The following is a 25,160-nucleotide window of genomic DNA, read 5'->3' as shown; positions in this document are numbered from 1 at the left end:
ACTAGAGCCAAGGCAGAGCCATGGCACACACTGCTCCAGCAACTGGATAAACCCTTAATTAATTTCAATTTGAGGTCCTGCAGATGCTGTAAACAAATGGGAAGACAAATTATAAATGATCACGAGAGCCTTAGATGGCACTAGAGCCAAGGCAATTAAATGAAGCAACCCACAACCCTGTGAGAGCATTCTCATACTTATTTTACTGATGAGGAAACCAGGATTTAGAGAGCGAGAAATGAGCCAAGGCTTAGATGGCACTAGAGCCAAGGCAGAGCCATGGCACACACTGCTCCAGCAACTGGATAAACCGTTAATTAATTTCAATTTGAGGTAGTGCAGATGCTGTAAACAAATGGGAAGACAAATTATAAATGGAAAGGAAAGCAACTGGTCCTTTTTTTTTTGAATCCTACAGCACCACAGGCAAAGGTGGTTACCTAATTGAGGACAGTTGCTGTGGAGCAGTCACAGTGAATAAAAGTCTGTCAAAACAACTGGCGTCCAATTGTCACTCTGCACAGCGCAATGGGAAATAATGGGTTCAAGCCACCATATAAACTGATTTTACATCTCAGTGCTTCAGTCTTTTCCCTCTCTGCCAGGTTGTCAGAGCTTGCGCCCAGCCCCAGGCACCGCAGCCCCCCCAGTAATTCCATGGCAGAGCCCCACTCCGGGGGCACACAGGCTGGCAGGGCACTCCAGAGCAGAGAGGAGAAGCAAAACAGTGGGAGCCAGGTGAAAATGCTCTTCCAAATACTGGCGCCCAGGGTAGGCGTGTAAAACAGGAGCCATAAATCTAGAAAAAGAGCCCCTGATACACAGGATGGCACCAGGATGTGCTGCCCCCCCGTCCCCACGTACACAGGTTATGCACATGAGGTGCTGCCGTGAGTTGCTGGCACCCTACAATTGCTTGCCTAAGCACGTTTTAGCAAACCAGGATGGATTTTGAAACAAGGAATGATGACAGGGCTTTTAGTCCAGTGCCAGACCACGGTTTGGGAGCACCAGAGGGTGACAGATCTGCCACCGGTCCATGGCTCACATCAGACAAGTCACTGTGTGATGTTGGACCTCAGTTCCCCCAATTCTGAAGGGCGAGGATGAAGTTCACCTGCCTAGAAAGGCACCCGAAACCACTGCTGCTTTTTCTCCCCATCACTTTTTTTTAAAAGGCATTTTCACCTTACTCAGATGTTTCAGCTGCTCAGAAAAGCAAGCAGGGAAGCAAATTAGCCCCAGAAGTTTTCTTGCCACTACGTGAACAAATTGCACTGTGGTTATGTCAGTGTATGCATCAGCTACTCCGTAACACAGAACCGTTATTGGTAATATTTCATGTCCAGCAAAAGGGAAAAGAAAAGCACGGTATTTTTTTGTTAAATTAGGGCATTTGAGTCCTCATTAAAGTTGCTCACGGCTTGCAATAAAGTGTAATATTCGGTTGAAATAGTTATAAAACAATGTTAATATATGCCAAGGTGAGTTTCATGAAAGTGATCTCTGAAGCTCATAAAAATGACACTCCAGCGTGTTTTACCATCATAGCAAAAGAGGCTTATAAAACAGCTGTGGTGGAAAGTAAATAAAATATAAATGACTCATATAAGGGAGCAGTTTCCCCACTTTGGAGACTTTGGGCACTGTATCACTTTTTATATTATACCTTATTAGGACAATTGCTTTGATCTCGGCAATGAAGTTGGCCCAGCTCCTTTATTTCTTCTTAACCAAACCGAGATCTTTTGCAATAACTTCAGTGTGACTGCTCAGAAACAAGCCCAACAAAACCCAGCAGTGCTGGCTGGGCACTCGCTGGTCTTGGGTCACCTCCATGGCCAGCAACACCCAGGACTAGTTCTGGGGCCATCAATGAGTAGTAGAGTGTGCAATCACCACACTCTACTTGCCACAAAACACACCGAGTCAAGATCAGATCTCTCGCCTTACCTGCTTTGAAGATCCACTCCAAGTAGCCATTGAGTTCCCGTTCAATTTGCTGCTGCCTACGGAGCTTCAGGAAAGCTCGACGATTCTCTACCCTTTCTCGTTCTTTGGCAAATTCACTACAGAGAGAGAAGAATGAGAAAGAACGTGTCACAAGCATCCAGGGATAACACGCAGCCCCTTTTTCCTCTTTCAGATTGTATTCACGAAGCCTGTGAAGTCCATGACAGAAGCAGAGAGTGGAAACCGCAGCATCTGCATGTTTTTCTCCAAGGAACCACCACTTTTGATTGTGGCTCAGTTGTTTCTCTGCCTCTCTCATCCTGAAAGGGGACTGTGAACTACCACGTGCACACACTTTTGCTCTGGGGCCACGCTGTATCAACTGCAATGAGATCCTGATGCACAACCACATCTACCTGCCCAGCCAGGCACTACAAATTATTATCCCTGACACTAAAACCTGTCCTCCATCCCTCTGCACCACTCACCCACAGCAGAATTTCCTCTAGAAGCACAATAGTATGTCACAGACACACTATCAGCCTCTCTGTCTTGGAAGATAATCTGCTCATCCCTGTCAGCCTTTCTCTGAGTCTTCCCAGGCTTCAGATGACTGTCAAACACAAGACAAATGAGGGCTACAAGTGAGGATGGACACTCTGGGGTTAAGGAGAAATAGTCCAGATGCTCGGAGTTGAGGGTAACAAGAGAATCATGGAATGGTTTAGGTTGGAAGGGAGCTTAAATCCCATCCAGTCCCACTCACCTGCCTTGGCTAGGGACACCTCCCACCACACCAGGTTGCTCCAAGCCCCCTCCAACCTGGCCTTGAACCCCTCCAGGGATGGGGCAGCCACAGCTTCTCTGGGCAACCTGGGCCACGGTCTCATCACCCTCACACCAAAGAACGGCAATAGCAATGATCCTGCTACTTGCTAAAACCCCATGGAAAGCAAGTATTTTGATATCAATCACAAGAACAAGACTGTACAAAGGAGCCAGAAAGTAAAATTTTGCCACCACTGCAAAAACCTTGTCCAAGTACATCCTACTGCCCAGTTTGAAATTATGCCGAGACAATGGTGCGGCCACCACCCCCAAGACACCCAGGCTGAGGCTTTCCCCAGGCCAATTCCTGCTACCACTGGGAAGCTTCTGATGACCCAACCTGAAGATGTACATAGCCATCTACAATTTACAGGCCTCAAAACCATCCTCTGCAACCCCTGGAGCACCTCCCACAATTGCTTCATCTACATGGTTAAATGAGGGATTGGGCTTTTGTCCCTCATGGGTGGCCCCAGTGGCTCACTCATTTGACACCTTAACTCTGCTGTGGCCTTCAAATCTTCAGTTAACTGTTAATTTCTGTAACCTTTAGTTACTCATTACTCTACTAAAATCCCACCCAATCACCCATTCATGGTGCTCCTCAGAAGCCGTTGAGGTGCAGGAGACAGGAGAAAGGTGGAAGAATGGGAGGAAAAAGGAGCTGCAAGCGCCAGAGGCGGCTTTAAATTCACAATTTACACTTTACCCTTCAAAGCTGATGCTTCTGCTTCATTTGGCAGGACTGACCGACCTGCAGAGAAGGGACTGCAGGGAGAACTTGGCTCAGCACTGCGACGCACGCCGGTACCAGCCACCGATGTGAGAGCTGCCATCAGCTGAGCCGTTATCTAGATTTTTGGCAGCACATCCCCAGTCTCCTGACTCCCCTTCTCCTGTCCCCCACCTGCCAACACAGCCCGTGACCCCATCCTTGGAACGGAGGAAGCCAAAACATCGCTGTGAAGCGACAGCTCCCTCCTTGGCATTCGGCACGTGTCTACAGGCTGATTCAGGATCCTGCCCGCATCAGCTGGGTGGCCGATTTTCTCCCTCTTCTTCCCTTTTTAATGTTCTCATTTCTGGTTCAGCGCCTGCTGGTCGGGGCCAGGGGCCTCCTCGCGGTTTTGATTCCTCTCTGGATGGGGGAGGAATGAGATCAGACAGTGCAAGGTGACAACACGCATTTATAAACTGCCAGACGTGGAGGGGGTCACGCTCCTTGTGGTCCAGGCTCATGTCACCACAGATTTCCCAGAGCTGAGCCATGCAGGATGACAGCAGGAGACAAGATGCAGTGGGGAGTTCCATGAAGGACCACGGCAGGCAGGAAGGACAGCAGATGAGCCATGGTATCACCCCCTCACCCCTCAGGAGCAGGCAAGGGAGAGTTTTCCTTGCAAAACCTTTCATCCTCTGCCAGCTCCCATCTGGCCTAAGGAAAGTAAAAGCTACCAAGGAGTTGTCTCTTTAATCCCAACTTTAAACTTGTAAGAAAATGAGGGAAAAAATTTGCTAAGTTGCAAATCTTCAGAAGATTCTGTACAGCCACGCACAATTTTTGCAGGACAGCAGTGAGGAACATTGCCGAGGTCAAAGCCACCCTTCCTCCTCCTGTTCTCTGGAGGTGGCAGATATTCCGTAGAAGCTGAGAAGATAACTTTCAGGAGAAGACAGTACCTTGGATCTCTGCTCACGCAATGTCTTCTGAGTGCTACAGTAGCAAACTAGTCCAGGCTGAAGACTGGAGGTTCTCAATGTATGGTCTCTTCCTGGCTGAGGAATGCATCATTTGCTCCTTCTCCTGCCTCCAGGAGACATGAGAGGTTTCATGATGCTGGAACTTGTCAAAAGACTGTGTTTTCCTTTAGGAAACTTATTCATAAAAGCATGCATGTGTTTCTCCTCCACTATAGAATCATAGAATCATTGAGGTTGGAAGAGACCCTTGGTCATCAGCATTGAGGAACTGAAATATTCCCCAATTGCAGCAACTGGAAAACTCCCAGAATTTCTGTTTGAGAGCTCTTCAACAACATTTCAGAACATAGTCAAAGGAAAGGGGAAAATTTCTATCAAAAGGCCATATTTCATCTAAAAATATTTCAGCTGAAGTTTTCCTGCCGGTTCTAAATGAAAACACAGAAAGTCCCATGGGAAGGTTTGGGAGCAGTAAATAAGTTTCCTCTTTTATTCAGCATAATTGCTATTTATGTCACCAACTTGCAAAAATCTCCCAAATCACCAGAAAGGAAACCTGAGCAGGAAATACTCTGTCTCCTGTCCACCTTTACCTCCAGGACTTTCTTTACAGCTGGTCCTCCACAGTTTGGTCAACTCTGGAAAGAGGAATGTTGAAAGATGTTCACTCATTCTCATCCTTCGCTCCCATCAGCTGCTATGTGCCCTAGATGTCCCCCAAATCTCTCATTGCTGTCTGGGGAGGCATTAGGAGGTGTGAAGCTGAAAGATCTCTACACCTACATGCAGCTCAGCAACAGGAGACATCGCTTCAGAGGAAGCCGAGCTCTGCCTGGGTAGGTGACTACAACGCATTTTAGTTACAACATGACAGTTGTGAATAACGGGTTCTCTAGAGACAGCAGGAACAAACAGAAAGCAAAGGAAGAGCATTCATCATGGAAACCACATGCCATACAGGCAAGCTTGATGCGTCACATTTTTCTTCTCAAGAGTGGTCGGTGCTTAAAGTCACGAGGAAAATGGATGATTGTTGCTTATCACCTTGGTGGGTGGAAGAGTAAAATAAATCTCGTCGTAAATATGCACTGGAATAGCCACTTCAGGGAAACTCAAGAGTCCCCCCAGCCACAAAAGAGACAAGGTCAACTCATGAGTAACCACCAGGGTCAGTAAAAGATTATAAACCAATGAAATTCTTACAAGTAGTTTATCCATGCTGGTCTTAAATTAAAAATACTGTCACAGCAGCCAAAAAAGGAAAAAAAAAAAAACCACTATCTTCATCCCCTGAGTCTCTGATTAACTTTCCTATATGACAGCAGAGAGCTGAGATGGAGCATCATGTAATGCACCCCCTGGTCTTGGGTTTCATGGCATCCTCCCAGGGCCAGCGACAGCTGACCGGCTGCAAGACTGATCACACCATTAAACCTCTGTAATTCAGGTTTTCCACTTAGAAAGCAGACAGAAACGCTTCCCACTCACGGGGAAGAGGCAGAAAGAGATGATATAGCATCACTGTCATTGCTACCACTAATAGTGCTCATGATAACAACGTAGGTAATTAGCTCTTCATTCAGAACAATACCTATACATGAGCTCATGAAATCTCAGATCTTAAAATGGGAGAACAGCCTTCGTCTAATAAATCTAAAGCACTGTTCAGAGTGAGCAAAAAGCAGCACAGAATTCAGGACTCCACCCAGGACTCCCAGAAAGCACCTGAAAAGAAATTTTAGAATTTTAAGTCTAGGAAAAAAAAAACAACAACAACAAAAAACCCAAACAGGTTTAGGATTGACTTCATCTCCAGTTCAAATACGTCAAAGGAATGAGCAAAGCCGAGCCTGATGGCACATGACATCCAGGGACAGAGCCCTGCCTGGAGAAATGCAGCCCTCAAGAATGGAGAGGAGCCAGATAATTCAAGTGGGTGAGCTGCTGGCCAAGGAGCCAGCCAGGACTGCAGATGTTTGACTGAGTATCTCCCAAGCCAAAATGAGTTCTCCAGGTGGAGAAACAAAATTGGCCAAGACAGAAGGCTTCATTTATAAGCTTTGTGTCACCTGAACGTGGAGCAGTGCCCAAGAACAGACTTGATGCTTGTCAGCAGCCTGGTAAGCAGCCCACGTCACTCGGGAGCAGGGAGGGACTGGCTGAAGGGAGAAGATGGAAAACAGCAGCTCCTCTGGCTGCCTGACACGTAAGTCAGAGGAGCATCACTGCAGGAAACACATGCCTGAAGAGTGGTACAAAATCACAAGTGTTGTGCTACTTGGGAGCTGCCCGGACAAGAAGTGAAGTGTTAAAAATTCGTCTCACTTTCAGTCCATTCCTTTTTATAATCAGCAAGGAAGAAACCTCAAAAGAAACTTGGTGCCAATTCTCCACCTAATTTTCAGTGAAGCCTTCAGCAACGCTGGGGTCAGAATTGCTGTAAGAGGCTGCAAAAGGACCCCATATATAAGAACATGCACTTGTAGGACCCCAGATGTATGAACTGGATGCTAAAAGAGGTAAGATGAACACAATACTGTCTATATTTTTCAATAAAACCACGTCTCCTGTGCTCTTGGTCATCTGCAACGACTTGCTCAGGGGCTGTACATCCCTTATGAGACCCTCCAGGGTGCCTGAGGGTAACTTCTCCCAGCACAGGGACTGCACGCATCTCCAAGCCTCCTGACATTCTGAGAGCATCCACATGGCAAACAGAAACAGTTAATTGCATTTTAAGGCTGGGAAGTCCATTTCTTACCATTTATTTTGGTTAATAAAACAGAAATAATTGCATTTTAAGGCTGGGAAGTCCATTTCTTACCATTTATTTTGGTTAACCAACTATGGCAATAAAACAGAAAAAGACCTTTCAGTGAATTTTTCCTTGCCCTCTCAAGTCTCTGTTTCCGATACTGGCATTTGACAACTTATCCTTATCCTACAAAATCCCAATTGCTTGGGTGAAGCCAGTTACAATAACATAATAGGCAGATTCCTGACAAGCCAAGTCTCCTCATGCTCCTGCCATTCTGCAGGTCCTCCAATACTTGTGTGATTGAGTTTGCTTCCTCACACTCCCGGGGTCCTGCCAAGCCCCTCGTGGCTTGCTTCACCAGGGTCTGATCCAGTTAATAGTCCTAACATTTCATTTGCCAACCACATCAGCATCCACACATTTATAGAAAAGCAGATTCTTGCTCCAGGCAAAGCATTTCTCTGCGGGTTCGTATCTCTGTCTTTTGTCTTCCCAGAGAACAGTAAATCCTTTGTAAGGGGAAGCCTCTGCTGGATGCCACAAAAAAGCCCAACACCTTCACGACTGTAACTGTATATACAACTAAGGACACAAAGCCTGGGCTGTGCTAAACATATATTTTATCTTCTGCAAACCTGTTTCTCGAGAGACAAAGGCAGTGACAGAGTCCTAGGAGAAAGGAAGAGAGAGTCTCTGTGGAGAGTGAGCAGGAGCACCGTGGAGAGTGGGAAGAGGGAAAAGCAGATGCTCGGGGCCCTGGATGCAGATGCAAGAAGAGCCTGGGGACTTTCTGAGATTCCTCACCCTCCTGTGGGTGCTGTGGTAACTTGGGGCACTGCAGGGGGAGGCAGGCAGGACACCAGATAGGGAGAGGGTTATCTGAAGCCCAACAGATAACTCTGAGCTCAGGCCCTGAGCAGGAACAGCAGACACCATCTTCCCTCCACTCCTGAAGCATTTTCCCTCAGCAGGGTGCAATGTCACTAGGGAACCACCATCAACAGCAGCACCAGTGACTCTTTGAACTCTCTCAGAGATCAAAGGACCCACACCTCAGCCCCACAACGTGACTCTGAGAGCCTGAAAGTGGCTGCCAGGGGGGCAGCAGCAGGAGAAGGACCATCCTGCAGGGATGATGCCCTGCAGAGCAGCCACCTCAAAGGCACCAACCACCTTTGGTGTCTCTCACAAAAGCTCCTCCAGGAGAGGAGGAAAAGCAGTCACAGTAGGGGCTGAATTACTCAGGGGAGCACACAGGAGGCAAAGGGAAGGGACGGGGCAGAGCAGAGGGAGCATCTTCCCCATCAGTGTACTAACCTGGGTGGATGCTGGTGAGTTAGAAAGGCAGAGAGTAGAATCAAATTTGGCTTGGAAAAGAAAAATATGAAAATAAATAAATCCAGGAGCAAATAGACAAGCAGTGCAATTTCCAACTGCCTGGACATGAGGCATCATAGCCTGTGGCTGAGAAGATGCAAACCTGAGAGGACCTGGCTCATCTGTGTCCATAGCTGGCTCCTTGCACCCAGAAGGGCTGCAAATACAGTGCGAGGAGATCAGCAAAGACACCAGTTTCTATACCCACAGCGTTGGATATCTTTACCACAGCAAGCCCCAGGAAGTCTTCAGGAGGATCCAAGCTATGATTATTCTCATTCACAGACAAAATCCTCAAGTTCAGAGAAATCTGCAAGCAAAACTAGAAATAATTTATTGCCTCTGACTTAATGTTTTGCAAATGTGACTAGAAACGCATGTAGAGTGTCGGTAAATCACTGGTTTTAAATACCTCTAAAAATCAGGCTCAGGTCACCACTGAACATAAGCAAAGTGTATTGATTAGAAAGTCCATCTGGGACAAGAAGAAAAAGCACAGAAATGCACCAGGTTTGGGCAAAAAAAAATAAGGTAGGTGAAAGAAAGCACATCCCAGGGGCACAGAGAGATCACACTGGAAAGTACTGGAACGAGATGAAACCAAGCAACTGATTCACCTGGAAAACCATCACTAAGAATTTCTTTACACTGGTGACATTTGGCACCTCTGAGGTATTGTGTTCCTGCCCATGAAGGTGGTTTGCTGAGAAGTCAGAACCCTGTTTTGAACCCTGTTATTAAACAAGGAAAGCCCACAGGAGGTTCCTTAGTGCTGAAGATGACAAAGCTCTGTGGCTTATCATATACCCCAGGTGCACGGAATCCCAAAGACACCCAGCATTAGATGTTTCCATCCCACCTGGAGTTACAGCCAGTCAAGACCACACTGGGGATGAGGAACCACATCCATTTCTCCCAGACTGAGCCCAAAGCTGAGCTAATATCCCACCCTAATATCCACTGCTTAGGGGTAAGGACCAGCACATTCCTCAAACCTGCACAGCTAGAGCTGCTTCTGCTTCCTCTAAAGAGGGGGGAGATGTGGTGTGAGGAATAGCTCTCCTCAACCAGCTGATAAAGGATGAAAGTATCGCTGAGAGATTGATCTCTCAGCACCGAGCCAGGCTTCACAGTAACTTTTATCACTGAACATAGCAGGAAGACGCTTCAAACGCAAGCCAGATATGGGATACAACTTGTATTTCTAGCAAGAAAAAGAGGAACAGCACAGAGGTGAAGGCTTCAATGTATATCTTCCTTCCTTTTGTCTTTACATTCAGCTTGTGCCGATTTCGCTTTGATTCCACCTAATCCGATCTGAAATGCTGCGAGTGCCACAGCTGGGCAAACCTGGCTCGAAGGAGGCAACAACAAAGGGAGAAAAAGGAATTAAAAGGCACCATTTATCTCCTAGCATCAGCCCACTGCAATTGCTGGATGAACCTCTGGCTCTGTTCATCATCTCCACCCCAAAGTCAAAGCAGCGGCCCCAGGAAATTCAGATTTAGGTCTCTATGTATCATTCCTATATTACAGGCTTTAATTTCCATTGCAGTTTAACAGCACAGCAAATAAAGGTTGTCCATGTCCCTTATTCTGACCAAAACCACAAAAGGAGCAAAGGACCCACATTTGATAGGACATTTAGCTTGGTGAGACAAAGCTCACGTGGAAAGTCATTGCTCCCTGACCCCTTTTGCAAGAAACACATGTGCTTTTCCCACATTTCTTGTTTGCAACCATGGCTTTGTTAAAAAGGGTGATGAGCAAGGAGCAACAGGAAAGAAAATATTTTTTGCCCTGTCTTTCCCCTCCTTTTTAAGCCCGGGCTGGGGAAAGGCTAAACACAATGAGAAAGCAAACAGTATATCTCATATCTTTTCATGATGCAGCTCTTCTGCTGCAAATAATTAACACCAGCCAAAGTCAGATCTCAGCAGGTAACAGTGAACTTGGAACAAAATTGCAGAGAAAATGAATGATTGTCTCTGTAATGAGGGAGAAGGAGGACAGAAGAACGCTCTGCCATTATGACAAATTAATCAGCCTGATTCTCCTCCAGGCTCTGCACGTCTTGCAGGCTGAAGTTTTATGATCTCAATCTGGCAAAGATCCTCGGGATGGGAAAACATGTCATGAAACTCAGCCGAGCAAGTCATCGAGACAATGAGGTCTGGATGGGACCGTGCTTCCTCCCAGGGAGCTGCTCTAACAGCACAAAAGCCTCTGTGACCCAAGGTGCAACAGTCAGAAAAGGAAATAGATATCCCCCTGGGAGACTTGAGTTCACCTCAGAGAGAGTGTTTAACGGGCTCTGCCCAAGGAGCATCACCCCATGTCTCAGGTTGCTTGAAAGAGGGTGCAGCAGTGAAAAATTAAAGCATTTTTTTTACCCTGACCCTCATTCCCCAGAACGGTGCCAGCACAGTCTGTAGCTCTATCCCTGTGCCAGGCTCCTGCTGTCACAAAGATGCTGCATCCGTTCAGAATGGCCCCCTGAAGTTCCTAGACCAGGCGGCCTCATACGAGAAGAGGCTGGTGTCACATATCTCAGGACAGAGCAGGTCTGGACCACATAATGGTTACACTCAAGCAGGGCAGACCAAGAAAAGTGTGAGCAGCAGGTGGAGGGAGGTCATCCTGCCCCTCTGCTCTGCCCTGGGGAGGCCCCACCTGGGGACTGGGACCAGTTCTGGGCTCCCCAGTTCCAGAAAGACAGGGAACTGCTGGAGAGGGGACAGCAGAGGCTACAAAGATGATGAGGGGCCTGGAGCATCTCTCTTACGAGGAGAGGCTGAGGGACTTGGGTCTTTTTAGTCTGGAGAAGTGAAGACTGAGGGGGGATCTCATCAATGCTTATAAATACTTAAAGGGTGAGTGACAAAAGAATGGGGCCAGGCTTTTTTCAGTGGTGCCCAGGGACAGGACAAGAGGGAACGGGCACAAACTGGAACACAGGAAGTTCCATCTAAACACGAGGAGGAACTTCTTTCCTGTGAGGGTGGCAGAGCCCTGGCAGAGGCTGCCCAGGGAGATGGTGGAGTCTCCACCTCTGGAGATATTCAAAACCTGCCTGGACACGTTCCTGTGGGACCTGCTCTGGGTGGCCCTGCTCTGGCAGGGGGTTGGAGATGATGATCTCCAGAGGTCCTTTCCAACCCCATATAATTCTGCCTGTCATTCTGTCAAACTGGCCACTGTGATGCCTCTCCCCGCTTGGCTACCACGGCCAGATGAGTAAACCTCAGGAAAGATCATTACTCTTCACTGGCTGGTCTGGAAATACCTCAGGCTTCACCATAAATATTTGAGGACACGACAAGAGGCATTTTTCACGCTCGAGAGATGCAGCCCCTCAGCATCCAAATGCATCACTCACAGCGAGCTGCCCTCTCTGGCCGGCTCTCCCGCTGTCTCGCCACCCTCGCTGCCGTGGGAAGCAGTGCCAAAAAGCACTTAGCCTTGAAATAAGTGAAATCATCTTCCTCACAGCATCCCAGGATAACGTTTATCCTCTTTGCGTTGTGTAATCCAAAAGCACCAAAAACAGTCACAAACACATTGTAAAGAATCATCCAGCTCATTACCAGGCAAAATTAATACCCGACTCAACATCCCAAGCAGTGAAAAAACTCCCTGATCCCACCAGCCCAGGGAAGGATCCTGTGAGCTGGGCTGAGAGGAGTTTTCTACAGCAGCATGATGAGAAAAACAGCCCTGGACATCACTGCTAAAGTGATGGAACATCAGGAAGCTGGGGTGTACATGGAGATGGGTGCCCATCTCTTGGTGGCCACAGGTGCCAGAGCAGGATGGTGGGAGGCTGCAGCCTGCCAGCAAGAAAACAGCATAAAGGCAGAAAAAGAATGAGTTTTGGTCAGGACTCTCAAAATTCAATGGGGGGGTAGTTTTTCCCCTCCTCACTATAAACTGCAGAACCATGTGCAGAGTTCAATAAAAAAAAAAAAAAAAATATTGGGATCATCATAGGGCATTTTCTGGCCCTCACTATAAACTGCAGAACCATGTGCAGAATTCAATTAAAAAAAAAATTATCAGGATCATCATAGGGCATTTTCTGGTCAGAATTGAAGCCCATGACATGCCAAGCAGCAAACAAACCTGTGTTTAGGGAAAACTGAAAGGCATCTGGGGTCGGCCCTTCTGGGCATGACTCGGAGCCAGAACATTCACACGGTGCCACCAGAGGCAGCCAGTTGCTTTTTCTATGGAAAGGTTGTATTCCCTGTGACGTGTGCCTTTATTGCTACCTAAGTCATAAAGAGTTCACAAATAATCTAATAAGTAAGAATAACCACCCACTGCAGTCAACGCAAAAAGATGTTTCAAGATAAATATATTATTGGATACAAATTCCTAACCATTTTCACTGCTGCTGTTGTGCCATTCTGCACTGGAAACCTTACAAAATCCTACCCCAGTTTCAGGGAACCAAGGTGTCCCAGCTTTCTGGACATAGTTATCATGGGTAGAATGGCTTCTCATGGTTTAAACAGAGAAATAAAGTCAAGAGCAGGTCTATAGTGTGAACAAAACCTGGTTCATCCTTTGGGTGGATGGGTGGTTGGTTCAGCAGAACTTCAACCACATATCTAATCTCCTTTATTTTCTTTTACATTTCTCTTTCTCCTTCTTTTCCTGTCTGTAATTGGGGAAGTATCAAGCTTGGGCAGTCACCCCAACATGATTCCCAGCCCATGGATGGGAACACACCCTGCCTCTGCCCATCTGACCAATTGGACAAACCTCTAGAGCTCACATGCAGAAGCAATGAGCCTACCAAATGTTTTAATATTAGCAAAGGGGAGAGAAATCTCCCACGTCTGCTCTCCTGGCCCTATACAGTCCTGATCTTCTCTTGAATCAGTACTCAATAGAAGCTCCTCCAGAAGAAAATAATCTGTAGTTTTCTGCTCTATTGGTTTCTGCAGGGTTGTTGAGTTTTATCAACTCATGGAGGGATTAAGCACCGGAGAGTGAAAACAGAAAGCGGGGGAATAGTCAAGAGTAGAGAGGAAAATCCCCAATGAGGGGCACAAACCTGCATTACCAGTACCCCACAGCAACTGGGATGCTGTGCTCCTGCTGGAGAGCCCCGTACCTTCCATAAGCAAAGGCACCCCATGGATTTCAGGAGCTGTTTCAATTGCAGTTCACCTGTGTGTGAACTGTGACCACTGCAGTACTCCAACAGAACTCTAAATCCCACCACATTCACAGCTAGAGAACGGCACAGACTGTCTTGGCTTGTGATGTGCAGCAAGGGAGGGAGCTACTACCAGTCTCCCCAGTCAGAGACCCACCTTTAGCACTGTGGTGAGCAGGTAGGGCACAGCATCTGCAACTTGTCTCTCTTGTAAAGACACAGGAGAGCCCGACACCTCATTGCACCTTCAGAAATAAGATGTTTGCCCTAAGTCCCCACCCCATGTCCTGGGATCGTTGGGAAAATCTGGATATTCAGAAGCAGAGCTGAGCACTGCCAACAGCCCGGCCCCTGGGGCTTGCACTGGGGAGGGGAATGGAAGGGAAGGCAGAGCACAACATTTGGGGAGGGTTTTTAAATATTAACCAGTGACAAGAGCACCAGCAGCGCTTTGATCAGCACACATGAGGAGGACACACTGTACAGCAGCCAGAGTCTCATTTAATCGGAATTAAGGAGCCAACACGCTTTTAATTACATCTTTAGCCAGGTACTCAGAGGTTTTTGTCACATCAGCTGTGGCCCAAGATTGTGGGTTATTTTTATACCGAGTTTTTACCAACACTTTCAGATTTCCTCATCCCCCTGTCACTTCCCTGCCTTTGCTTTTATTATAATTCCAGAAGAATCCACAGAGGGGAAAGGCAGCTTGCTCTTTATTTTAAAACAGGTATCATCTCTCCTGTAGCGTTTGCAATGCAAATGCTCCCCCATTTTGCTGGCAGATGAGACTCAGAGCACTCACCGGCTAAATCTAACTACACTGCTCAAAGAGATAAACCCAGGAGCTAAACCCACTCATATTAGATACCTGCCCAGTGCTGACATGGGTTCACAAATAACTATGGAAAGGCAGAAAATTCCATTAAGAGTTATGGCAAAACTCTGTATAATCTAGTGTCACTAGGAAGCTCAATAACTTGGGTGTCATTTCAGATTCTTTATATTGCCATAATCCGTGATAGCGCCTGCATACCTGCTCGAGAAATTTGTAGCTTCCTTATTGCCCACCGAGGGACCCAAATAAATACATGAGAGGAAATAGCTCAAAACTAACAGCAATGAAAAACACTCAGGTAAAAGCTTTTTCTGTGGCTTTCCAAGGCAGAGACAGCACCATACTGAAGTTTAACCCTCTAATGCTGATTGTGCACATGGAAAAGCATTGGAAAATAAAATACAACCCGACCAGCGGGGTTTTTGTGAAAAAGGACAGTAATGAAGACCACACACAAGCCTAGGAAACCAGTGACAACCTCAGCTTTGCAGTTGTTTCCCAGGGATGTTACATCCCTCTTTCCAACTCGCTGTTCCTTCTCTCTAGTGTGTGGAGAAGGAGAGCGGAGCCCTGCATCGCTCCCAGGATTCTGCCAGGATAATATTAAAGGCTATGAGGTGCACAGATCATGAAAATAAGAAACAGGTGAGTAATTGCTGAGTTAACCCCATTCATGGGCTATTTGTAGAACCTCTAACCCTAAATCAACTTTGTTTCTTTGAACCAGGAATGGGGGCTGTTGCCAAGAGTCTCTTCTGCTGCAGGAGCTGCTGGTTGACACTGTCACTAGGATGTGGATGGCATGATGTCCAGGAGTCAGACTGTACCCTATGGAAGTCAACATGCATTTCCCAACAACCCCTTCTCCATGCATGAACAGCTGTGCAAAGGATCACTTCCAGCAGAAATTTCTCTTTTTGCACTGGGGCTTTTGGCTGGAGAATATAATGGCAACCACCTCTGCCTTCAGAGGGTCTTTTCATCGTTCTGGTGCCTGCTTATCACCAGTCCATTCAGATGTACCCAGTTTCCTCCATTGCTCAATAGCTGTGAGCCCCCCAGCAGCCCGCTGAGCAGCGTGCTCAACACCTCCACTAGGATGTTTATTTTCTTCAGCCTCTCCCCAGGAATTATCCCAGCCAAGGACGTCAAACCACTATGCAAAACAGAATTTAAAAGCTTCCCTCTGTGAAGAAGACATGACCATTCTTGCCACTGACAAAGGGAAACCTGATGCACAGAGCTGTATTTTTTTATAGAAGACACACATTTATATAATATTAATATTTTGCCCCAAGCAACAAGAGGCTTTCAGGAGAGCCAGCCAGACATCTCCATCTTTCGGTCACCAAACACGTCTGAATCCAGCACAAAGGAACGGGAGCCTGCAGGCTTCCAGGTTTTGTTTTAAATCACCAGTATCTTTACAGCCAACGTGGGCTGACCCCGCTGCGAGATGAGGAAGATGAAGTGCCTAATGACCCATGCTCAGCCCCGGCCTTGGCACTCGCTTTAAATCATACGTCAGACAAGTACAGTCACAAAGCTCTCCTTTCCAAAGCCTCTGATACAACAGGGTGTCTGATGAGTGGCTTTGATCAGTTATTGATCCATTATTCCTGGACTGAAGGAACAGCAACGTGCACAGCATGTTCTTCTCCATCACCCCGTCTCCCAGTCCTCAGACACAACTGCACTCCTGCCCCCCCGGCTCCTGCCCCCAGCATCCGCTTTGAGGACAAGGATCCTCAACAAAATAATAAAGCGGAGCATGAATCTGTTCTTTGGAAAACATTTTTCTTTCTCTAGTAACTCAGAGAGAGAAAGAGCAAAGGTGCAGCACTGAAGGGCTTCCACCATTCAGCAGTGTTAACTCTTTTCTCCCTTCCCACGCTGCTAAGAGCCAGAAATAAATCCAGACCTTGAGAGATCCATATAATCTAGATCACCTGGATGGGCTAAGAAGAAACTGTGTGCAAAATGAGGTGCCAAAGCCTAAGAGCTCGCAAACCATTAAGATGAGTCAGGTTGTTAATTCCAGATCAAATTCCCACAGACGCTGGGGAGGTTCCAGCCAGGCATCGAACTTGGCAGCTCCATCTCCAGAATGGCCCAAACCCAAAACTCGTAAGCAACAAACACCAAATCCTTGGCTGAACCCTGGGGTTTGAACATCAAGAGACCAGTGTGTCCCCAAAATCCAGATATTGGCTTAAACAGCTGGAGATTTAGGGGGGAAAAAAAAAAAACCTAACCAATGCCCACACAAACAAAAAATCAATACAAAACCAACCACTTGAAATCTTTTAATTGTCTTTTGTTTGAGCTTCACCTTTCTCCATGCTACACGGTGAGACCAAATGCATTATGAACACTCTGATGTCCAGCTCCAGCACTGGAGTATTTATACTGGCATTAGTGGGTTCCTGATGGGTTTTCAAGACGACACAGGAGTAAGTGTTGTCTACACAGACCCAAGTCAGTATAATTACAGGGAGCTCACTTAACTCTTGGGTCTGGATTCAGAATCATCTCAATTAATGATTTTTCACCAGCCTACCCCTCATCCTATGGCTCTATAGTCTTACACAAATACCCCACTGCAAGGAAAGGACATGTGTGAAGGGGAACAACGTACAGTGTGATGCATTGCCCCATCTTCTCTTTTTCAGCTACATCCTCTTACAGTGCTAAAACCAACACATCTTCCCTTTTCGAATCCAGATGGAGACAAACAAGTAATTAATGCCTTACCCTGATAAGACGCCCAGCACCAAGTTGAGCATGAAGAAAGAGCCAATGATGATGAGAGGGATGAAGTAAAGCCAGTTCCAGGTATTTCCTGCAGCATCATTTGTCTGGAAGTGAAGAGAGAGGGAGAGAGAAAAAAAACAAATATTAATCAGCATCAGAAACAAATATTGGAAGTGCAGGGCAGGGAAGATTCCATTCAGATTTCCATAGGACTGTCCACCACTCATGTACTGGTCAGCTCTGTTGCATTCACCAGTTCAAATGCCAGCAAAAGAACTGCTGAACCAAGCTGATTGTCCCACTGGTTCATCATCAGCTCCAGGGAGAAGACTCATCTAACTCCACAGCTCTGGGCTGACCTGGTTCTGGGCCAAAACACACTTTTAGGAGACCTACCTCCGTGCTGCCTTTCTACACCCTCCCCACCTCAACTCTGACTTCCCACCTGCTGGGCATCAGTGTCATCTTCAGATCCGACTTGAGACACACAGCAATGGGAGGGAACCCTCAGCCTCCCGTTAATCTCTGCTGCAATTAAGGCAGAGCGTGGCATTGAGCCCAGAATCCACACAGAGCAGGAGAAGACAAGAAGTCTGCAAGAAAATGAGGCATCTTCAGCACAGCTGTAATTCCACTTCTGCTTACTCAGCACTTAGGGCTTCTGTCATCAAAACCCCATCTGAGGCTCCCTGAGTAAGCAACAGCCTCGCTGAAGGGGAGGAACGGGTGGATTAGTTTATGACAAAGTTTCAGCATTCATCAGCCACAAGGGAGCTCTTTAAGGAGCTGCTGAAAAGGAACATGCCACATGGCCATTTACCAAAGCCAAATGCTGAAAAAAATGCAAATTCTCCTCTTGAGAGCGAAGAATGCAGCAGTTTGAGAAGCTCGTGTCGGGTGGAAGGGAAGGGACAAGGGAAACCAAAAGAAAAGACCTAAAGACATTCTCCTCCTACCACAGAGGGTACAGAATAACACTAACACAGGGATCACCTACCTGCCCAACCACAGAGGCAGGGACCACAGAGGAGTGCTCTCAAACACCAACTTGCACAAAATGCCTTAATTCTAACTGATATTGATGCCTTTTACTTATTATCTGTGGCGTTTTTCAGTCACTATTCCCAATAATATTTGCAAGCGTTAATTGTGCTTGAAGAAGGATTTACAGAAAGAGGAAAGGCTTTAAATGCATCCATGAAGTTTTCAGCCAGGCAGGTGCTTGATGCCACCTTGAAATGTCTCTGCATAAATAGAAGTCACCCAATAAACAAGCAAAGCCAACCTGTGATGTGGGTGACTGATGTCATAAGCATTTCTTACGGGTGATAACACTTACAGCACTGATGCAAGTAAATACCTTCTGAGATGTTTTTAATATGGTGCATATCTGCACAAATTCTTCCCTCCAGGAGCATACTCTGGCTCAAACACATGACAAGTTTTTCTCCAAATAGCGAACATCTTCAGAAATATCTATGTCAGTTGATCAGTGACTCACCCGAGAGGAACAGGGACTAACTAACCTCGCCACAAACCACCCCTGCTAAAGGCAAAACCAGCGCGTGACCGACTGAGGAATCTGAAGAGAAAACAGGCTGGTGAAACGAGAGCAGAAAGATGGGGAAAACTCTCTGCAGCCTCATCTCTCATTTTAATTTTTTAATGCCTTTTGCGATACCTCTCATCCCACCCCAGCAGCTCCCTGTTTATGTTCAATGTTTTCTCTTTCCATTTTCTCTGCTGTTAGCTGTTTCCTGTCCCTGTTCTCCTCCACCGTGTCTCTACAGAGGGGTTCAGGGGAAAAAAGGACATTGATCCTCAGCACTTCTTCCCCATCGTGTGGGGAAAGTGCCTGGGGCAGCCCCGTCCCGCTCTCCTGTGATTACAGAGCAAAACCCCTGGGTTTCTATTGAGAGGTTGTTCTTTAATTCTCATTTTGTCAACCAAGGTGGCAGCCCCCGTGTCTCTGGTCAGAGCATCCCACTCAGCGTGGCTGGGGACAGCCATCAGCCAGGCACGGGGGGCTGGAGAGCCAAGGAAGAGCTGGAGGAAGGGACCAGATGGGAGAAGGGAAACCACACAAACATGCAAAGAGAGTGCAGTAGGTTCATTGCTGCCAAATGATCGTTTATCATTTATTTATTCATTTGAAGCCCAAACTTGGCGACAGATCCGCAATTCCATGCCACGATCAAAGCCCTTAAAAATGAAAAGTGCTGAAATATGACTAATTAACCACCCTCCTCTGCGCATTTGCTAGACTACCTCCTGAAGGGTAGGGGCTCGGCTCTGTCTGCTCTGCCTCACACAGGGATCCAGGACAAATTAGAGGGCAAAACACCAGGCAAAAGGGTCGACAGAAAACCCCTCCCCATAAATCAGAGCCATCAGGGACATGCAGCATCTTTCCCAGTGCTCCCAAGCACTCTTAAACCCAATCACAGTTTATGGCACTGGCTCCACCATGGTGAGACTCTTTAATGAATCCAACCTGTTTGCTGCCAGGAAAACCAAACTCTTCTGCTCCAGGGAAAGCCCCCGGAGCTCACAGGCACCCCTGGATGTGCTGGGCACAGGAGGCAGCCCTCCATCTGCAGAGCCACCGGGGCTTGGGCTGTGGCCCAGCTCCAGGCTTCCTCATTAAGCAGGATAAGCCAAGAGATCAAATCAATTTTTATGTTCCAGCTAAACCATTTCACTGGTGTAACGCCTGGCTGAGCGTCAGTGCTACTGGAGCCTAACCACAGGTCGAACCCGACAGGGAAGAAGGAGAAATGAAATATTTTTCACTACATGCCAGAATTACATCCAAATACAGGCTTAAAGGAGGGTTCCCTCACTGCTGCATCAAACAGCTCATGTCCCTTAAACTCGACAGCACAAGACTCACACAGGGAAGGTGTGCACAGGGGGAAACTGAGGCATCAAAGGTCTAAGGGACACTTTCAGGGTTGCAGTAAAGACCCACAGAACTGCACCTCAGCCACCTACAGACCATACGAACTCTCCAGTCCCTGGAATGCTCTTCCCAACAGCCCAACGGTCACCACAGACCCCTCTGCCCAACCTCTTCTCGGCTTCAAGCTGCTTCCACCCTCCAACCTGGCACTTGTATCAAGGTGCATCCACTCTGCCAATTCACAAGTCACAGCTGGAGCCTCTTTTCACTTCTTTTTTTTGTTTGTTTTTTTTTTTTTGTTTTTGCGAAGAGTCTAACCTAAATCCCCACAGCATCCTTCTAGCCTCTTCCACGTGACCCTGCTTCACCATCATCCACCCCAGAGCCTGATGCCACTGCTCAGCAGGAGCACCCAGGTCACATAAAGGTTGTCCTTTGGCATCCAGCTGCCTTGGCTCTCTGCACAGCTATCTTTAAGCAAAAAGGGGTGTTTCTCCTCCCTTTCACGCAGCACCTAGCATGTTGTCAGGATCTCTGAGCTGTGACAGCAAGGTCACCTCTCTACTGAGGCAGGTGGGTGAACACGTGTCACCTATAACAAACACAGAAGCCAAAAGGCTTTTTTCATGCAGGAGATTAACACCCTGAGCTCCCAATAAAGCCAAAGAGGTCGGAGTGTGGTCCAGCAAAGAACAAGATACTACCTCCCACAACCAAGCCTTGTTTGACTTGTCCAAGAGCAGAGAAAGGCTGGTGTTAATACTCACTTCTGTCTCCCAGAGAGAGCCATTAGGCCACTGCTTCATTATGTTAACAAGATGGCAGCTGCATCTAATTATTAATTCATTTAAAGATATGTTTTGAAACAATGGACTTGAAAGCAGCTTACTGCTGCTTGCAATGTGCTGCAGAGACCAGAAGTGCTTTTATATTACCTTTCATCTTCCTTTCTGTGGCCCTGGCCGTTGCTCGTGTTCCCTTGTGCCTGGTTGCCCTGAGGTGAGGTTCTCCTGCTGCTGGGGTTTCTTGCAAGACCAGAAGAAACTCTGCTCCAGCCAGCTCCATCCCATCACCTTGAAATGGTCAACCAAGCCCTGCCTGCTCCAACATCCTTCTCCCAGCCTGTCTCCATCCCAGCAGCTCTCGTGGGACCCTGCTGACATCCAGCCCAGTGCTCCCTACAGCTGGGACATCACCGGGGGAGCCCCACAGCCCAATCCCACACACTGCTGACTTCAAACAGGGCTGATCAAAGGCAGTGGGAGTAGGTTTCGGAAGGGGAAGGAGCATGTAAAGGCTCCACAGTACTTCCTGGCCAGTGAGGCTCCCGCCAGCGCTGGGGAGTTACTGGGAAAACTATGACACAGCCCCCACAGCAAAAAAGACCCAGCAGTCCCCAGGGAAGGAAAGGCCGTGCAGGTTCTACCAGGGTTGCTCCATCACAGTTTGTATCAGTGATGAGATCCCGGTTGTGGAATTCCAAAATAACACACACACAATTAAGTGAAATTTGGTTTATACACAGCCTCATGAAGAGGCAAGTGGCTGCCTCTGCTCAATGGGTTCCTGCAGTTTTGGGAGATTTACAGGCTGCAATTTAGAATAAGTCAAACACCAAATAATCCCCAAAATCCTACCCCCGGTAGGATTTCTCTAAAATGACAGCATAGTCGCCCACAACCTCCCACTCTCCTCCGGCTTCTCCAACACAACCTAAATCTGTATTTCACGTGGCAAAAGGATTGGGGGATTCCCATGAACCCAGACATGTGAGCCCCTGACCAGCAGCCAGCAAAGTGGAATACTAAATCCATGCCCTGAGGATGAATTTGATGGATCTGCAATCCGGAGCCCACAGCTCCTCCCAGCCAGCACAAGGAGAAGACCTTCCACCACTCCACGCTGCCCACAGCCCCATTCAGTGTGTGCCAAGGACCAGACAAACCTGACAGTGACAGCGCATGTTTAAATAACTTACTCAAATAGCCTATTAAACACTGCTCAACCTGATTAAATCCTCTCGGGCAACACAAAAGTGGAGGACAAAGACCTTTGCCACAGGAAAGTGCCAGGTGGTGTGTGGCAGGGACTAATTGCCTTGATTGGAGACTGTTGTCTTGCCATGAACCTAAGCAAAAAAATCTCACATTTCAGCTCCTCATTTCCAGGATTCTGATCAAAACACCACCAGTCTCTTTGCTCTCCTCCCAGAATCATCACTCTTTCCACTTGCAGTTCTGTACCAAGAAGAACCCAGAATCATCACTCTTTCCACTTGCAGTTCTGTACCGGGAGGAAGAGAGTGTCCAAGGATGCCCACACACAAAGCTACACCAGTTGAACTCTATCACTGCAAACCCACATGTGAACACACCAGCTTTACAGTAAACCAGTAATTAATATAAACTATAGAGCCTTCCTGGTGACTTGCACTCAGGAAGGTACCGCAGAGGGTGGGATGTCCATGCCAGGCACTGACCACACAGGGGGCACTGATCCTCCAGGCCAGACCCACTTCTGTACCTCCACCTCCATGGGTGCATTTACCACGATGCAAACTCACTCTCGCTCGCAGCTGGAGCTGAGGAGACACACTCCAAGCTGCATGGCTCAGGGACAGATTCCCTTCTGCTACTGCTATGGGTGGCAGGCATCTCTCCAGAGAGGAGCTGTACAGCAGGCTTCACCAGAGCTCCTCTCCCAGCACCTAAAGGCAGCCAAAATACCTTTATGGACATTCATCTGTTGACTTTGGAGTTTCAAATGAGACCTTAAGGGCAGCATCTACAGAAGTGTGAAGTCCCAAACCATCCTACCATGTACCAGCACCAGCCTGGGCACCCAACAGGACAAGCTCTGGACTGTTCCTGCCAGCAGATCTGCAAGGAGGGTTCCCTGGCTGTGCAAAGACACTGCTTTGGGCTCTCAGCCTGTTAGAAACCCATTTAGACTCCAAGTTACTCCTCTTTTTTTACTGGCAAAACAACAAAGCAACATTTTTTGCCTCTGAACAAAGAGCCATTCTACTGCTTACACGAATGTCTTCTTTCAGCCACTTCTGACAGGAGTAGCAAACCCGAGGCGACTGCCCTGCATCTCCAAGGAAGAAATTCTGCCATCACTTTGCTCAGCACATTGTCCATCAATGTGAAAAACAAGCAATTAATGGGCTAACACATAATCCTTTGGAAAGGTTTCCAGAGTGGGGTTCAATAAAGAAGGGATCTAATTTAACAGATACAGCCAAAGCTGAAACACCACAGACCATTAGTGCTTTACTATGTTTTTAATCAAAATGTATAGTACACCCACAGTTTACTCACTTTAATCTAATCAATGGCAGAGCCCGACTTATTTGGGGCAATTAAAGCGTAATCTTCCCTTAGATAAGTGCTTTTGCATTGAGGAAAACTCTCAGCTGTCTTCAAGAGATGAACTCTATTTACCCTTCATCTGATTTTTCACAATTCTCTCCTCACTAATTCTGTTAATTAACGATGCTACTTACGGTTGATTTATTTCTATCTGTTCACCTATTCTTTGGATTAGGTGAACACAAAAATTATCAGGAACAAAAAAATAAATATTAAAAGCATGTTGAATAAGCACACAAGAGCCCTGCCTTACCCAGCACATTTTCTCTAGGCACCAAGTAACTCCCACTGAGCTCTTCATCAGAGACAGACCGACTTTGTGCAAGAATGTATAAGGGCAGAAAACCCAAATTTGCTGAGAAAAGCCATTCCCAGTTCAGTCTGTGGAATCCATGATGACATTCACAAAATAGTCCCAGACTCAAATGAGAGTTAAACCGGTCACTTCTGTGGGATGCTACATAGTCCACATCAGCACAACATCCCAAGGGTCGATCTTCCCTTACAGAAAGTGAGAAGTGCTTTCACAGATGGAGACTGGGCTGTACTGGCTTCATATGACCTGGGTTGGATCCAGTTCAAACCTAACTCATACCTGAAGGCCCTGAATGCATAGCTGTGGTCAAGCATAAGTTTTGCCTTTTCTAACTAAGAAATGTTCATCATTATTTGCACTGTGTTTGTAAGAGAATTCCCTAGTGGGAAGTCCAATCCCATCCTGCTGAAAGCCCTGGAGAAAATATCTCTGGCCCCAAAATCCAGCCCAGTGGAGTGTTGGCCAATGTATTTGTCAGATTAGAGCATGAGACACTTGGCTTCCCCCCTAAAAAGATAATCTCAAGCCTAAAATCTAGCAGGACATTGACTAGCTTTATTGTATTTCAGGAGAATATCTAGAAGATAACAAAGGGACCTTGATCTCCCATCTGTAACCTACTGGGAAGAGCTGAGTAGAAAGTACAGCACCTCCCTCACCTCCTGAGAAAGTCATACCTTGACATCTCATTCAGAAGAACAGTGAAGTATTTTTTCTCTTTCCCATTTATTCGGTTACCAAAAAAGGTGTTATAATGTATTACTTTTCAAAAATACTAATTTTTCTCCTTTTTTTTCCTTACTTTTTTTTTTCCACATCTCTTTGGAACAGTTGAAAACAGAAGAAAATAAAATTAAATTTTTAAGAGGCTTTCATCTTTTAAGCCTTATATACCTTTTTTTCACCCAGAAACACCACCCAGTCCCTCACTGAGCACCCTGTTTCTATCCCCAGCTTTACAGAAGGTGGAATTGGGTCACAGTCAGGTGAAAGGAGAACTGCTTTCCCATTTCACAGCAGACCAGCAAGAGAAGTTCCATCTCTCAAGCCCCCACCTGATGTACTGGCTCATACAAAGTACCAGGGTCTGCATAATAGCCTTTTTTTTTTTTTTTTTTTCCTTACTTTCTGTTTTTTTTTTTTCCCTTTAGAAGTCATTACAGCTAATTACCACCAAGGATTTGCTTTTTCA

At 46.9% G+C, this 25,160-nt stretch overlaps 1 protein-coding gene across 1 annotated transcript in view; it reads right to left on the bottom strand.

Moving 5' to 3' along the window:
* The window catches only part of CACNA1B (calcium channel, voltage-dependent, N type, alpha 1B subunit), a 330,920-nt gene that overhangs the window by 159,503 nt on the left and 146,257 nt on the right, over positions 1-25,160 (bottom strand). Inside the window, exons 7-8 of the mRNA XM_014952366.1 lie at positions 17,377-17,480; positions 1,954-2,069 (exon numbers count right to left, since the gene is read on the bottom strand). Coding sequence (XP_014807852.1) covers positions 1,954-2,069; positions 17,377-17,480 — 220 coding nt within the window. The remainder of the gene's footprint in view (positions 1-1,953; positions 2,070-17,376; positions 17,481-25,160) is intronic.

The sequence above is a fragment of the Calidris pugnax genome, unplaced genomic scaffold (assembly GCF_001431845.1).
Source record: "Calidris pugnax isolate Ruff unplaced genomic scaffold, ASM143184v1 scaffold135, whole genome shotgun sequence".
NCBI classification, from domain to species: domain Eukaryota; kingdom Metazoa; phylum Chordata; class Aves; order Charadriiformes; family Scolopacidae; genus Calidris; species Calidris pugnax.
Note: the sequence above shows the minus strand (reverse complement) of the source record. Positions and strands in the feature narration are given on the sequence as shown.